The sequence below is a fragment of the Ranitomeya imitator genome, chromosome 7 (assembly GCF_032444005.1).
Source record: "Ranitomeya imitator isolate aRanImi1 chromosome 7, aRanImi1.pri, whole genome shotgun sequence".
NCBI lineage: Eukaryota > Metazoa > Chordata > Amphibia > Anura > Dendrobatidae > Ranitomeya > Ranitomeya imitator.
The window spans coordinates 186,526,562-186,544,114 of NC_091288.1; the positions used below are offsets into that span (position 1 = coordinate 186,526,562).

The following is a 17,553-nucleotide window of genomic DNA, read 5'->3' on the forward strand; positions in this document are numbered from 1 at the left end:
ACTAACGGTATTTGTTGCTGTCACACAACTTACACGGTGAGCTATAACTTCAGTATGATTTAGCTACCCCTTTACAGGTGGGTGAGACCACAACGAAAATCAGGCACAATGTTACACACTCTGTTGTTGGTGGCAACAAATGAGAGAGATGCCACACACGCAGGACTGTCACTGAAGCGCAAATGTAAATATTAATCTCCCACTGATTTTTTTTTTTTTTTTTTTTTTAAAAGGGAGACTTTAGAAAAAAAATAATAATAAAAAAAAATTATTTTTTAAAGGAAGAATTTATAAACCAAATAAAATGAAATGATTGTTTCAGGGAGAATTTAGAAAACAAATAAAAAAAAAATAGGCTTTCTATGGCCCACTGAGTGAGAGAGGACGCACACAGGAGTCAGGAGTGGCACACAAGCCCAGAGGCCAATATTTATCTCCCACTTTTTTTTTTTTTTTCCAGGGAAAATTTATAAACCCAATAAAAAAAATAATAAATAGGCTTTCTATGGCCCACTATCTGAGATAGAGAGATGGCACGCTTAGGACTGGCACACAAGCCCAAAGGCCAATATTAATCTCCCACTGATTGATTTATTGATTTTTTTCAGGTAGAATTTAGAACCCAAATCAAGCAAAAAAATTAATAGGCTTTCTATGGCCCACTGAGTGAGAGATGGCACACACAGGAGTAAGGAGTGGCACACAAGCCCTGAGGCCAATATTTTTCTCCCACTGATTGATGTAGTGATTTTTTCAGGTAGATTTTAGAACCCAAATCAAGCAAAAAAATAAATAGGCTTTCTATGGCCCACTGAGTGAGAGATGACACAGACAGGGATGGCACTCTAGCAGAAATGCCAATCTTAATCTCCCACAAAAAAAAAAAAAGGAACTGTCCTTCAATTACTATCTCCCTGCAGTAATCTCAGCCAGGTATGGCAGGCAGCAATAAGGAGTGGACTGATGCACAAATTAAATAAAAAGTGTGGACAAACAAACAAGATAGCTGTGCAGAAAGGAAGGAACAAGAGGATTTGTGCTTTGAAAAAAAGCAGTTGGTTTGCACAGCGGCGTACACACAGCAATGCAGCTATCAGGGAGCCTTCTAGGGCAGCCCAATGAGCTACAGCGCTGAGGAAAAAAAAAAAAAAAATGTAGCCTCCACTGTCCCTGCACACCGAAGGTGGTGTTGGGCTGTGGAAATCGCTACAGCACAAGCGGTTTGGTGGTTAATGGACCCTGCCTAACGCTATCCCTGCTTCTGACGAAGCGGCAGCAACCTCTCCCTAAGCTCAGATCAGCAGCAGTAACATGGCGGTCGGCGGGAACGCCCCTTTATAGCCCCTGTGACGCCGCGGACAGCAAGCCAATCACTGCAATGCCCTTCTCTAAGATGGTGGGGACCAGGACCTATGTCATCACGCTGCCCACACTCTGCGTTTACCTTCATTGGCTGAGAAATGGCGCTTTTCGCGTCATTGAAACGCGACTTTGCCGCAAAAGTCGCGTACCGCATGGCCGACCCCGCATAGGGGTCGGATCGGGTTTCATGAAACCCGACTTTGCCAAAAGTCGGCGACTTTTGAAAATGAACGACCCGTTTCGCTCAACCCTAGTAGTGGAGCTTCCTACTGCACATCCTCAGGCTCCTGTCCCATTAATATTCTAGGACATTTTTCTGTTGGTATAACAAGATGGCGGTCATTTTAATTCCATAGTGATTACCTTCCTAAACAAACAAGCATGATTTGCTCATTAGAGCTATTTCGGAATTCATTCCTAAGGACATTCCCACTAGTTTTTTTTTCCTATTCCCCGAAGAACCTCTAAGTTTGTGCAACATGCTAAGGCTGTACATTTATCCAGGGGTAAGTTTTGCACTGAATTAACACACAGTGCAGTGGCATACTCCTAGTTTGGTTGGATTGGACGGACAGGTGGAGTATTACTGCATGGTAAATCCAGTAATTCATTATTAGAGTGGGAAGTGGTGTAGATGGTGAAGAGATAGTGGTAGCATGTGGGTCCTTCTGCCTGACGAGGCCCAAAGGATCCTTAGACATATAAGAGAACACAGATTTTGGACTGGACCCTGCAGTCATGTATTACAGTACTTTCTTCCATCGGCCCCGTGTTATAAATGAACACTGGAATGGCAATTTTTTTTTATCCTATTGTATAATCTTGCAAACACCAGGTGACAATACTTTATAGAATCGCATTATATAAACCATCCTACAGGTAGGATCCAGCACGATGTGCTTCAAGATGAAATGCAAATACGCTTTACAGATAATTGTGGTATGAGGTTTCACTTGAAGAGTCTACATGATGGTATCTGACAGCAACTGGAGACGATCGGGAATAATAAAAGTCATTTCTGACAGTATATACACATGAAAGTAATGTTCTTCTCATCCATTCATTCCTGCTTTCCCGTACTGTATAATTACAGATCCTTGATCTTACATTAACCACAAATGAAAGAGACATGAGCACACAAACAAAGACTGTAAAATATATATACGGTATATATATTGTATTATACCCTACATATATTCTCTGCTGACTAATATATGAATATTAATCATAGAACTGCATGAATATTAGTGGGAAAATGGTCATCATTTGTAAGAAACAATTAACAATACTATTAACAAAACTAGTGATCCAATTTAGATCTAGGCGGACATAACATTTCTGCAACCAATTCAAAAGATAAACTGTTGATACATGCTGAGGTCCAGTAGAAGGAGTATCCTTTATTATTTTGCCGAGTCTAGACAATGATGCATTTCGTAGGCGTCTGCTCCTTTTTCAAGTGACAAGACTGTCATATTTTTCGATAAAGGAGCAGACAGATTCCGAAAGGTGCCATGGTTTAGGCTCATCCAAAAAAAAAAAAAACCAGAATGAGCTTATAATCCTTACTGATACATCCTGAGGTCCAGTAGAAAGAGTATCCGGTTATTTCTTTGGAGGAGTCTAAACCATGACGCGTTTCGGAATCTGTCTGCTCTTTATCAAATAATAAGACAGACAGCTACAAAACGCGTCATGGTTTAGACTCTTCCAAAAAACTAAAAGGATGCTTCTTCTACTAGACCTCAGGATGTATAAAAAGTTTACTGTTTGATCGGATGCGCCAATTTATACGTCTACCTGGATCCAGATTGGATGACTATTTTTGTTGTTTTTCCTCCTTAGTTTCATATCCACTCTACACTCCCGGATAAAGACTATCAGCAGCTCATCAAGTGTTCGGTGGTGTTGTGCTTATCTGTAGTGTGAACATAAAAATCGCTATTTTGAGACCATATTAAAATATACAGAATGCATTCACACCATTACAAATCAGCATTTCTGGTCATACATTTACACACAGACAATGCTCACAGTGACACACTCTTGAGAACTGTTGACTTATTGTCTGAAAGCTTTTAAAATCACTAAAGGTACCGTTACACTAAACAATTTACCAACGATCACGACCAGCGATGCGACCTGGCCGTGATCGTTGGTAAGTCGCTGTGTGGTCGCTGGAGAGCTGTCACACAGACAGCTCTCTAGCGACCAACGATGCCGAAGTCCCCGGGTAACCAGGGTAAACATCAGGTTACTAAGCGCAGGGCCGCGCTTAGTAACCCGATGTTTACCCTGGTTACCATTGTAAATGTAAAAAAAAAAAAAAAAACACTACATACTCACATTCCGGTGTCTGTCACGTCCCTCACCGTCAGCTTCCCGCACTGACTGTGAGGGCCGGTCGTAAAGCAGAGCACAGCGGTGACGTCACCGCTGTGCTTTACGGCCGGCGCTCACAGTCAGTGCGGGAAGCTGACGGTGAGGGACGTGACAGACACCGGAATGTAAGTATGTATTGTTTTTTTTTTACATTTACAATGGTAACCAGGGTAAATATCGGGTTACTTAGCGCGGCCCTGCGCTGAGTAACCCGATGTTTACCCTTGTTACTAGTGAACACATCGCTGGATCGGCATCACACACGCCGATTCAGCGATGACAGCACGTGATCAGCGACCAAAAAAAGGTCCTGATCATTCGCAGCGACCAACGATCTCCCAGCAGGGGCCTGATCGTTGGTCGCTGTCACACAACGATTTTGTTAACGATATCGTTGCTACATCACAAAAAGCAACGATATCGTTAAAGAAATCGTTATGTGTGACGGTACCTAAACAGTTCTGTTTCTCTATGTTTGTTTTTGTAAAACATGAAGGTTTATTTAACTTCTATCTCTGGTGGAGTTATCTAATCCTTGTGGCTTTCATATTCAGGGCTTATGGCCCATCGTTTGATGTTCACCTGGTATCTCTGTTTCATCTTATCTTGAAAGCTGGCCACCAGAAGGGTATGGTTAAACCAGAGTTACACAGTGTAAATCACTATATAAGGCTAGAGAAACATGACCAAGATAGAAACAGAAACTTGGGTACCTGTATACGTGTACAGTGTTGTGATACCTGCATAAGTGGGGATGCCAGTGCAGTGTTGTGAATTTCCCAGGGGTTCTCGGTCTTGGTCTTGCTTCTCTGATATTGCAGACAGATGATGTGTAAAAGCCTCTTAGTGATGATGTGAGTATACGTAGTTAATCTTCATATATACTTAAAGGGAACCTGTCACCCCCAAAATCGAAGGTAAGCTGGCATCAGGTAATAGTGATGAGCGAATATACTCGTTACTCAAGATTTCTTGAGCACGCTCGGGTGTCCTCTGAGTATTTTTTAGTGCTCGGAGATTTAGTTTTTCTTGCCGCAGGTGAATGATTTACATCTGTTAGCCAGCACAAGTACATGTGGGGATTCCCTAGCAACCAGGCAACCCCCACATATACTTATGCTGGCTAACAGATGTAAATCATTCAACTAAATCTCCGAGCACTAAAAAATACTCGGAGGACCCCCGAGCGAGCTCGAGAAATTTAGAGTAACGAGTATATTCGCTCATCACTAATCTTTAATTTTATACCCATTTGTTAATTTTTATCATACTTTTGAATAACATTTTAACAATTAAATAACTCTCAAATTTTCATCTTACTGGATCCACTTTGAATTTGATCTGGATTTGTCCAACTTGTTGCGCCCAATGCTCAGCATATTTTTCTCCAGACTTCACGTTAAGCATTGCGTAAGGCAAGGAAGCAGTGTTATATATTTGGTGATTTAAAGAGGTTGTTCAGAAATAGAAAAAAAAAAGCATCAAATAATCAAAAGAAAAATAATTGTGAATATATTTCTAAATACGGTAACTTTAATTAGCAGCCCACATTCATTACAATAGAATTAAAGAGAGGAGAGCTAAAGGGTTAATGTAATCATCCACCGTGGTCTAGTACACGATTTAGGACAATGCTATGAAAAGGTGTATTATTAGCTTTCCTGGTGGTTTAGGGAAGTAAAGGAATGAATATCTCCATACGTAATATTTTATGAGAGTGAACAGGTAAATATCATTCATAACAACCTCTGTGGTAGCTGTAAAATACTATTCATTATTATAGCGCCATTTATTCCATGGCACTTTACATGTGGAAGGGAATATACATAACAAAAACAAATAAAATAATCTTGAACAATACAAGTCACCGACTGGTACAGGAGGAGAGAGGACCCTGCCCGCGAGGGCTCACAGTCTACAAGGGATGGGCGAGAATACAATAGGTTAGGGTAGAGCTGGTTGTGCAGCGGTTTGGTGGTCAGAGGTTACTGTAGGTTGTAGGTCTGTCGGAAGAGGTAGGTCTTCAGGCTCTTTTTGAAGGTTTCCATGGCAGGTGAGAGTCTGATATGTTGTGGTAGAGAGTTCAGAGTAGGGGTGATGTGCGAGAGAAATCCTGTATGGTATTGTGGGAAGAGGAGATAAGAGTGGAGTGGAGAAGGAGATCTTGTGAGGATCAGAGGTTGAAGTACAGGTAAGTACCAGGAGACTAGGTCACAGATGAATGGAGGAGACAAGTTGTAGATGGCTTTGTATGCCAAGGTTAGGGTTTTGAACTGGAGTCTCTGGGCAATGGGGAGCCAGAGAAGGGATTGGCAGAGAGGAGGGGCCAGGGAATAGCGGGGGTAATAGCTAGATTAGTTGGGCAGCGGAGTTTAGGATAGATTGGAGGGGTGCGAGAGTGTTTGAAAGGAGCACACAAAGCAGGAGGTTGCAGTAGTCGAGGCAGGAGATGATGAGGGCAACTATTACAAAAGATAATAAAAAGTAATGACAAGCAGTGCAGCAAAACATTATACAATGTTTATTTTATTTTATGACCATTCAAAGCTTGTATCAAACATGAAAAAGCTGAAGAGGCGCTAATAGGTTTTCACCTCGTTGATTAAATTTTATATAGGGAAGTCACCCTTATGTTAGGAAAAGAATGATCCCATATTTATCGCCCCCTAATCTAGCTCTACCAGACCAGAAGTGATGTTAACAAGACCACCAGTGACCTGTTTCCTGAGAAAATGGATTGGTTGCAGGGTCAGGTCACTGACAGTGACGACATCATCGAATTTGCCAAGGGTGCTCGGCTACGCCTAGAGTATAACGGGTGCTCGAGTGGCATGTTCGAGTCCTCTCCACCGCATGTTTTGTAACACAGCGATAAAACATGAGGGGATTGCCTGACATGCACGGTAACCCCCGCATGTTTTGTGTTTGCTTAACAGTGGGCACGGGGACTCGAACATGTAACTCGAGCACCCGCGATATTCTGTGCATATCCGAGCACCCTAGGCAAATTCGAGCAGCGAGCCCTCGCAATCATCACTAATTGTAGTGAGTGTGCTTTAGTCTATGTTCACATTGGGGGTATATTATGAGATTTTAAGAAATCTTATGTACAGTTTGACAGAGTATCTGCAGTTTACACCGACCGGAGATGCCCGCTAATCGGCAGCACGCCAACCTATGCTGCAGATTTCATTCTTTGCAATCCAAAATGCTGCACAGTGGAAGCGTCACACGTGAAAGTATCACACGTGAAAGTACCCTAAAAAATGATTTATGATATAAAGTAAATGTGATGAGCTAAATGTAACACAAAAGAAAACCAAAATGCTTATGTAAATATGTAAACAAATTACTGTAACAGTCAATTAGTAGAGACCCCGGGGCGGACAAAAGGCCACGATTTCAGTAGTAGTGTATCTTCTAGTCAATGTGACTGCTGTCCTCTGAAACTTTCCTGCTTGTTTGTGGGTCTCCGGCTTGTGAACCAGGGTCAGTCTGGTTTGGTGTCCTGGATAACAGTCTAAATGAAAGAAGATCAAATAGTTTAGCTGGTAAGAGTCATAGAGGACTAGAAAGTCGGAGGGGGGTTAATTTCCAAGAAACAGCACCACACTGATCTTTGGGTTGCATCTGATATTATATTAACCTCTTTGGACATTAATGAAGCTGATGTGCAATACCAGACACTGTCCATGGGAAAAGGGAAGGGCCGTTTCCAAAATAATAAAGAAATAAAAGGAAATTAAGAACAGAATTAATGAAACATTGCCTTAAAGGGCCACGAGGTTCATTAAGTGAGTGGTCTTCTCTATCTTTTTCAATGAAACAGGATGGTGTAAAAATAAAGGATTGAGACTGTGGATAGCCTGTTTTGGCCATACAGATATGTGATGCTTTAATTACCTCTGCAGCCAGTGATTGGTTGCAGTGGTCTTGAAGACCAGTGATGGTATTTGGTAGTGCCAGGAAAGGAGTAGCGAAAGATCAGTTAGTATATACAGATTTATTAAAAAAAATATATATCTAATTAAAGAGTAACTCCTGATCTACCATCCAGTTATTAGGGATTCTTGACAAATCCATTATATACGGGCCTTTCTCTTATTCAGAGGCTAAAAGGGACAATTGCTATAGGTTAACATTTTGTCCCTTCTCTACCAAAGGAGCTAGTGGTGGGGATTGGCACAAGACCATGAAAACATGTCAGGTATTTTTGGGCCACTTAATTTCGCTATAGTAATTCGATATGGGGACTGTTGCAGTGAATGGGTTTGTTGGAAAGCCATGGGAGGGTAATTCAAGATTATGGAGAGGAACAGCACATGCATGCTTTGCTGTCCAGCAACTACAAAATGAGGGGCATTAATGGCCCCTCATTCTCAATACTGGTGGGGTCCTAGAGGTTTATAACTTAAAGAACAAATTTTAAATGTAAAAAATAAAGTTCAACCCCTGTAATACAGGGAGTTCCTTTGTTGTAGCTCCTCTTAACCCGTGTGTAGAGCAGTTATATAATTAGGGTCACTTGCTTTGGATGACCTAAGAGAACCGGTCAGCAGGATTTATCACTATAAAGGTAAAGCCATGGCCATATTGGCGCTATTACACCGATTACATTGATACCCTTGTTGAAGGAATCCGATCAGTGGTTCTTTTTTAATCATGATTTTAAGTTTTCTTCTGGTGACGTCTTCTGTGCATTTGGGTGGGATGAGTCTTCTTCTGCTCCGGCCCCTCCGCCTGCCTCCTGTGTTTCTACAGGTCACTGATTATTTAGAGGCCCGCCTCAGCTTTAAAATTTTGCGCCTCCATCATTATGCAGCGTGAGAGTCCACAGGTCTTCAGTAAAATGACAGAGTCGGCGCAGATCAAGATCTGAGTTGATATACTGGTCTGCGCATGCGCCCAGTCTGGTGCCATTTTATTGATGACCCCAAAGACCAGATATGTAATCTCACACTGTGGACGTGCCACACACCGAATGATGGCGGCGGCGTGAAATTTCAAAAGGGAGGCAAGTCACTGAATACTCAGTGACCTGTCGAAACACTAGAAGCAGACATAGGGGCCGGAACAGAAAAAGAGCCAACCCTCCTAGGCCCACCAAGATGTGCAGAAAAGGTCATCAGAAGAAAACTTAAAACAATGATTAAAAAAGAACCACAGGTAAGATTCCTTCAACAAAAGTATTAATTTAATCAGTGTAATAGCGCCATTATGGCCGTACCTTTACTTTATAGTGATAAATCCTGATGACAGGGTTATTATCACATGTAAGCGCTGCTCTGAAGCTTTAGTACTACTGCACTTTTATGATGCTGCAGCGGCTGTAAAACTGATTTTGCCTTTAGCTTTAGGGAGAATACAGTTCATGCAAGCGGCATGTCAATGACAGTGGTCTGAACGGTCAACCAAGCAGGAGCATACTGCAAACCATCAAGCATAAAGCCAGGAGGCTGGGACGCAGTGTGGCCTGAAGCATGAACATAAGAAAACCCTTTTAAAGGGAATCTGACAGTAGGATCAACCCTCCGAAGCCGTCTATATAGGCATGTAGGTTATAGGAAGCTGAATAAAATGATACCATGATATCTGCGATCTGATGTCTTATTCCAGAGAAATCCAAGTTTTTCTTATATGTACTGTAAATGAGTTGTTGAGATCTCTGGGCGGGACATAGATCTCCCCGAGAATCTGCCTCCAGGGCTAATTCTAAACAAAAGGAGTCGTTACCCTTGTGAGACATGTAATGACTGACAGTCTGCTCTTCTGATCTATGTTTTATTTACAATGATTTCAGAAGGAAGATTCTCAGAGATCTATATCCAGATGATAGATCTCAACAGCTCTTTCGCATATTGATTTCTCTGGAGTAAGATCTGATCGCAGATATCATGGTATAATTTTGCTTAACTTTCTATGACCTACGTGCCCATATAGATGGCTTAGGAGGGTTGATCCTAGTGACAAATTCTCTATAACAACGCGTTGATTTCAATGTGCACTATGCCACAAGCAAGAAATCAATATTATTAGTCCATGATTAACATTTACTGAACGCTATTTTTACTTTATAATTTCACAGTTTATTCGTCTTCTAATACGAGCTCGGAATGTCAGTAATAAGCAGGCACTTTTAGTGAACAGATATGGCCGGCTTCATACTGTGATGCCTACAACAAGCAAGATTGTTCGGGCGAAGCTAATATTTCCAACAAATGTGACAAAGGTCTCCCACCGGGGGAAAGTAAATAGAGTTTAGAGGATTTATTCTGAAAGACTTTTTTTTCCCCTAGAATACAGGGCTACCTGCTATAAGAATATGCTACGCTACCAAGCGGAGGTTCAACGCTCCCCTCTGTGCTATAAAGCCTCACACTGCGAGGACCTTTGACAAATTAATATCATATTAATGCCAAATCGCCTCCTGCTACAAATGAATCTCTAAGCCAATGCATTTTGTCTGGATGCGGCATATAGGTTGCAGGCCGCACTTGTAAGACATCTAATGTATATACAAGAGGGATTAGAGTGAAATGATGGAGATTATAGAGGAATAACACGGAGATAAGGCAAAATAAAACATGAAATCTTTAGCCATTTCACCCACACATCAGATATAACGTATATATACATATACACAGCCCAATCTCCAGACCTGAACCCCATTGAAAACCTCTGGAATGTAATCAAGAAGATGATGGATAGTCACAAGCCATCAAACAAAGAAGAACTGAATACATTTTTGAGCCAGAAGCAGTGTGAAAGACTGGTGGAAAGCATGCCAAGACGCATGAAAGCTGTGATTACAATTCATGGTTATTCCACAAAATATTGATTTCCAAACTCTTCCTGAGTTAAAACATTAGTATTGTTGTTTCTAAATGATTATAAACTTTTTTTTTTTGCATTATTTGACGTCTGAAAGCACTGGTTTGCTTTTTTATTTTGACCATTTCTCCTTTTCAGAAAAAAAAAAAAAATGTATTGATTGGAAATTCGGAGACATGTCATGTATAGAATAAAAGAACAATTTACTAAAAAAATATACCTATGAAGAGAAAAATCAGACAAGCGAAACATTTTGCAGTGGTCTCTTAAATTTTGCCAGAGCTGTATATGTGATATATTTATTTAAGTTTGGACACACCTCCTCATTAAAAGATTTTTCTGTATTTTCATGACTATGAAAATTGTAAATTCACACAGAAGGCATCACAACTATGAATTAACACATGTGGAATTATATACTTAACAAAAAAGTGTGAAACAACTGAAAATATGTCTTATATTCTAGGTTCTTCAAAGTAGCCACCTTTTGCTTTGATGACTGCTTTGCACACACTTGGCATTCTCTTGATGAGCTTCAAGAGGTAGTCACCAGAAATGGTTTTCCAATAATCTTGAAGGAGTTCCCAGAGATGCTTAGCACTTGTTGGCCCTTTTGCCTTCAGTCTGCGGTCCAGCTCACCCCAAACCATCTTGATTGGGTTGAGGTCTGGTGACTGTGGAGGCCAGGTCATCTGGTGTGGCACCCCATCACTCTCCTTCTTGGTCAAATAGCCCTTACACAGCCTGGAGGTGTGTTTGGGGTCATTGTCCTGTTGAAAAATAAATGATGGCCCAACTAAACGCAAACCGGATGGAATAGCATGCTGCTGCAAGATGTTGTGTTAGCCATGCTGGTTCAGTATGCCTTCAATTTTAATTAAATTCCGAACAGTGTCACCAGCAAAGCACCCCCACACCATCACACCTCCTCCTCCATGCTTCACGGTGGGAACCAGGCATGTAGAGTCCATCCGTTCACCTTTTCTGCGTCGCACAAAGACACGGTGGTTGGAAACAAAGATCTCAAATTTGGAATCATCAGACCAAAGCACAGATTTCCACTGGTCTAATGTCCATTCCATGTGTTCTTTAGCCCAAACAAGTCCCTTCTGCTTGTTGCTGGTCCTTAGCAGTGGTTTCCGAGCAGCTATTTTACCATGAAGGCATTCTGCACAAAGTCTCCTCTTAACAGTTGTTGTAGAGATGTGTCTGCTGCTAGAACTCTGTGTGGCATTGACCTGGTCTCTTATCTGAGCTGTGGTTAACCTGCGATTTCTGAGGCTGGTGACTCGGATAAACTTATCCTCAGAAGCAGAGGTGACTCTTGGTCTTCCTTTCCTGGGGCGGTCCTCATGTGAGCCAGTTTCTTTGTAGCGCTTGATGGTTTTTGGGGGCACTTTCAAAGTTTTCCCAATTTTTCCGACTGACTGACCTTCATTTCTTAAAGTAATGATGGCCACTCGTTTTTCTTTACTTAGCTGCATTTTTCTTGCCATAATACAAATTCTAACAGTCTATTCAGTAGGACGATCAGCTGTGTATCCACCAGACTTCTGCTCAACACAACTGATGGTCCCAACCCCATTTATAAGGCAAGAAATCCCACTTATTAAACCTGACAGGGCACACTTGTGAAGTGAAAACCATTTCCCGTGACTACCTCTTGAAGCTCATCAAGAAAATGCCAAGAGCGTGCAAAGCAGTCATCAAAGCAAAAGGTGGCTACTTTGAAGAACCTAGAATATAAGACATATTTTCAGTTGTTTCACACTTTTTTGTTAAGTATAGAATTCCACATGTATTAATTCATAGTTTTGGTGCCTTTAGTGTGAATTTACTACTTTCATTGTCATGAAAATACAGAAAAATCTTTAAATGAGAAGGTGTGTCCAAACTTTTGCTCTGTACTGTATCTATCTATCTATCTATCTATCTATCTATCTATCTATCTATCTATCTATATATATATATATATATATATATATATATATATACACACATATAGGTGTGTCTGTATGTGTGTATATATAATATATAAATATACACACCTCTATGCATATCTATATATATATATATATCTATATATACAGTCATGGCCAAAAGTATTCACACCCCTGCAATTCTGTCAGATAATACTCAGTTTCTTCCTGAAAATGATTGCAAACACAAATTATTTGGTATTATTATCTTCATTTAATTTGTCTTAAATGAAAAAAACACAAAAAGAATTGTCCTAAAGCCAAATTGGATATAATTCCACACCAAACATAAAAAAGGGGGTGGACAAAGGTATTGGCACCCTTTGAAAAATCATGTGATGCTTCTCTAATTTGTGTAATTAACAGCACCTGTAACTTACCTGTGGCACCTAACAGGTGTTGACAATAACTAAATCACACTTGCAGCCAGTTGACATGGATTAAAGTTGACTCAACCTCTGTCCTGTGTCCTTGTGTGTACCACATTGAGCATGGAGAAAAGAAAGAAGACCAAAGAACTGTCTGAGGACTTGAGAAACCAAATTGTGAGGAAGCATGAGCAATCTCAATGCTACAAGTCCATCTCCAAAGACCTGAATGTTCCTGTGTCTACCGTGCGCAGTGTCATCAAGAAGTGTAAAGCCCATGGCACTGTGGCTAACCTCCCTAGATGTGGACGGAAAAGAAAAATTGACAAGAGATTTCAACGCAAGATTGTGCGGATGTTGGATAAAGAACCTAGACTAACATCTAAACAAGTTCAAGCTGCCCTGCAGTCCGAGGGTACAACAGTGTCAACCCGTACTATCCGTCGGCGTCTGAATGAAAAGGGACTGTATGGTAGGAGAACCAGGAAGACCCCACTTCTTACCCCGAGACATAAAAAAGCCAGGCTGGAGTTTGCCAAAACTTACATGAAAAAGCCTAAAACGTTTTGGAAGAATGTTCTCTGGTCAGATGAGACAAAAGTAGAGCTTTTTGGGCAAAGGCATCAACAAAGAGTTTACAGGAGAAAAAAAGAGGCATTCAAAGAAAAGAACACGGTCCCTAAAGTCAAACATGGCAGAGGTTCCCTGATGTTTTGGGGTTGCTTTGCTGCCTCTGGCACTGGACTGCTTGACCGTGTGCATGGCATTATGAAGTCTGAAGACTACCAACAAATTTTGCAGCATAATGTAGGGCCCAGTGTGAGAAAGCTGGGTCTCCCTCAGAGGTCATGGGTCTTCCAGCAAGACAATGACCCAAAACACACTTCAAAAAGCACTAGAAAATGGTTTGAGAGAAAGCACTGGAGACTTCTAAGGTGGCCAGCAATGAGTCCAGACCTGAATCCCACAGAACACCTGTGGAGAGATCTAAAAATGGCAGTTTGGAGAAGGCACCCTTCAAATATCAGGGACCTGGAGCAGTTTGCCAAAGAAGAATGGTCTAAAATTCCAGCAGAGCATTGTAAGAAACTCATTGATGGTTACTGGAAGCGGTTGGTCGCAGTTATTTTGGCTAAAGGTTGTGCAACCAAGTATTAGGCTGAGGGTGCCAATACTTTTGTCTGGCCCATTTTTGGAGTTGTGTTAAATGATCAATGTTTTGCTTTTTGCTTCATTCTCTTTTGTGCTTTTTCATTTAAGACAAATTAAATGAAGATAATAATACCAAATAATTTGTGTTTGCAATCATTTTCAGGAAGAAACTGAGTATTATCTGACAGAATTGCAGGGGTGTGAATACTTTTGGCCATGACTGTATATATATATATATATATATATCTATCTATTTCAGTCTATAGGCCGTTTCAAGTACTCATGTTTTTTGTGCAGTCCAAACGGACATGAGTAAGAAAAAACAAGTTGCTTATGGTTCATTCTCACATCTGGGCAGATTGTCTGTATTTGAAGTGTGAAAAGCAATTGATTAAAAAATAGTTTTCCATCTTTTTAAGGATTTAAGCATGATCAGTCTATATACAGTGCTGTATTACTTAAAGAGCAGTGTTAGACACAACTGATGTTATAGAAATATTCCTAAAGAAAATATGTTAAAAATATATGCCATTTTGGATTTTAATTCCATCATGTCTCTGGATTGCTCAAGAAACTCAGATGTATTTTTAAAAAATTTGGAGGAGTTTATTGTTAATCCCTGCTGAAAAATGCACCACAAAAGGATCAGGGAAGTGATGGCTATAATGCAGCGAATTTCTGGATCAAAAACATGGCTGTCACTTCTTGCCCTAAAAATCTAAACTGCATATATTATGACCCAGACTTAACTTATAGGGTTGAATCCCCAGTAAATGAAGATGCTCTTTAATGGCTTTTTTTATGGCTGCAGTTGTTACAAGACACCAAAGTATGCAAGTTATTTTAACAAGTGGTTCAGTGCTTCTCTATACGAGTACTCCTTAAATTACTTGTTTTATATGTTAGTGAAAAAAAAGACAAAATTGAATGAAAGAAAATCACAAAATGAACAGATACCATGAACAGAAGGACCCATCTTCCTTTTGAATTTAGATACTAAAGACAATAAACTGGTTAGAGTAGTTGGGTTTTATATAAAGCACAGAAATGCTCATATCTAATATGACACACTATTTTCTGGGTCATATAATCCCAAATATATAATATCTCTTAATATATAACCGCAGCCGGCAATAGGCAGCAGCACGTTCAACTCTCCTATTGCCTCTCAGAGAGGGGCTATTTGCACGGACAAGGTGTAGGCGATAATGTAGAGTTATCTAGGACACACATCAGCTGGCTCCAACCATGGGTAGTAAAGGGAGATGAAAAAAGAATCACAGTGGAAACGTGATGGCTGTTTAATGAGAATCTGTCACCAGATTTTGCTATTTCATCTGAGAGCAGAATAATAAAATAAAAGTGACCCAGTTTCCAGCCTTGTATCACTTAGTTTACTGGGTATAGCAATTGTGACACAATCGGAGTTTCCTCTGATGTACATTTAGCAGAGCTCAGAAAGCAAACCCTGCCTACACCACAGCTATCTATGTGCATGGTCTATTGACAGTGAGCTGCTAATCAGTGCTGGGGCGTGGTCAGACCAGGTGTCACCTGAACACTAGTCCGGGCAGTGAATTTCCTGCTGATGAAAAATTAATTGTATATCTCTGAAGTCAGTATCTCAGGCTGCCCTCAATTTACATGACAAAAACTCTGTTTCCCTATAGGGTCTATTCTTGATGCTATCAGATATATCCATTACTTCTGCTTAAAGGTAACTTGTCTGCTGATTCATGCCCCCAAAAGCATTGGCACAATGAATTAGAACCTGGTATATTGCTCTGGTATTTCAGAATAAAATATAGTTTGCACATCTGACAGGGTACTGCAGCCATTGGTGGGACTATTCAGGCACTACTCCAGGCCGGCTTCTCCCAGCGCTGCTCCAGGTGACGGACTGGTCTCTCGCATAGTGAATGACATGACAATCACCTCTAGCACAGCCAAGAGACACCGGCTGGGGAATTGCTGGATTAGTCTCATATGTGGCTACAATCCCCCAAAGGGACTTCTAACTATATTTTCTCCGAGATGCCGGAGCCAGTGCAGTCACTGTCATGATGCTCAAACCACGGGCAGCATGAATTAAACAGCTGACCAGTTCCCTTTAATTATGAGATTTATGTATTATGTTTTTTCTTAAATTCAGTATTACAAGGGGTTATTGGGCTTTAGCAAAAATAACACAGGTATGTCACATTCGCACATAGACACATCCTTCCCATATATTTTGTCTGGCTCCCTTTGTATGAACCCCATTTTCTAACAGAGGGACCAGCAGACACCAGTACAAACTACATTTTTCTTGATTTCACTTGTAATGGAAAGGTTTAGTTTAATAGTTCGGTTTCATTCTACTACTAAAATTTTCTGCTCCATCAATCTGGCCCCATCCCTAGGCTGGAGAACGAAGGAATGACTCCCCCAGATATGGTGGCTGAGTACAATACAGAACTTATTTATCTTGTGTCTTGATACATGGTCTGGTTGGCTGTGGATAATATCTTTTGGTATCTTCTATTTTTTTTATATTCTCTTGCTAGTAAACTGTATTATTTCATGTAACCATGGGTGCATGAATCCATTTAGTCTTACATCTACAAATCCATTATAAAAACATGTGTGGGTAGCGGTGGGATACTTGAATAAATTGTTACTCAAATGAATAGAGAGTTCCATTGGTTTAACACCTTCTTCTGGATTAGTTGTGGAAGAATGCGTGTTGGGACAGTATTGTAAATCCCGGACACTTTCATAGTTTTAAGATTGACAGTAGAAATGATCGAATTTACTCGGGTTGCTTCTTATTTGGCAAGCTATAGCGCTTGCCGAATAAGCTGCAGAGGGAACCCGGCTTCCTGGATCGCGCCGGCCATGCCACAGTCACAGCACATGCATGGAGAACCTGCTTGCTGTGCTCTCCATGCTTGTGTCATGACCGTGACACAGCCGCGACACATGCAGTTGTGGCGCCGATCAGCTGATCGGCTAGCGCGATCCGTGTATCTGGGTTCCCTCTGTAGCTTATTCGGCAAGCGCGTGTGCAGCGCCCAACCCACAGCGTCCAGAGGTTACAGCATAGTGGATGGGATATCAAGAAATCCCATGCCCATAATGCATCCAGAGACGCCCGCGGATCACCCACAGAGACAGACGTGCTGCGTGTCTCTCCAGACCGCAGCATGTTTATTTTACCCTTAAAATGTATTGGACGGGGTGAATCCACATAGTCCAGTGAACACATGTGGAATCACCTGCGTTCAATACCTGGCAGCGCTTTGGACACAGAGGACATGCGCTGCACCCAAAGCACTGCCAGTTCCTGATCGTTTGCACATACCCTTATCGTCAGGTTTTCCACTACTTGGACAACTTCTTAACATTCCTCATGTTTGACCCAGTTAAAATAAATACACTTCTACTCACCTCCGGTGCCGTTCCAGAGGTGTCAACACTCACGTTCACGGGGCTCATGC

General features: G+C 41.1%; 1 protein-coding gene across 2 annotated transcripts in view; it reads right to left on the reverse strand.

Moving 5' to 3' along the window:
• Nucleotides 1-17,553, reverse strand: part of LDAF1 (lipid droplet assembly factor 1) — a 125,918-nt gene that overhangs the window by 48,177 nt on the left and 60,188 nt on the right. The window contains exon 5 of one of the 2 annotated variants that reach the window (XM_069734190.1): nucleotides 5,256-7,264. The exons of the other annotated variant lie outside the window; for it this stretch is intronic. Coding sequence (XP_069590291.1) covers nucleotides 7,165-7,264 — 100 coding nt within the window. The 3' untranslated portion in view covers nucleotides 5,256-7,164. Of the gene's footprint in view, nucleotides 1-5,255; nucleotides 7,265-17,553 lie in introns of those variants that run through there. 2 annotated transcript variants of the gene reach the window in all.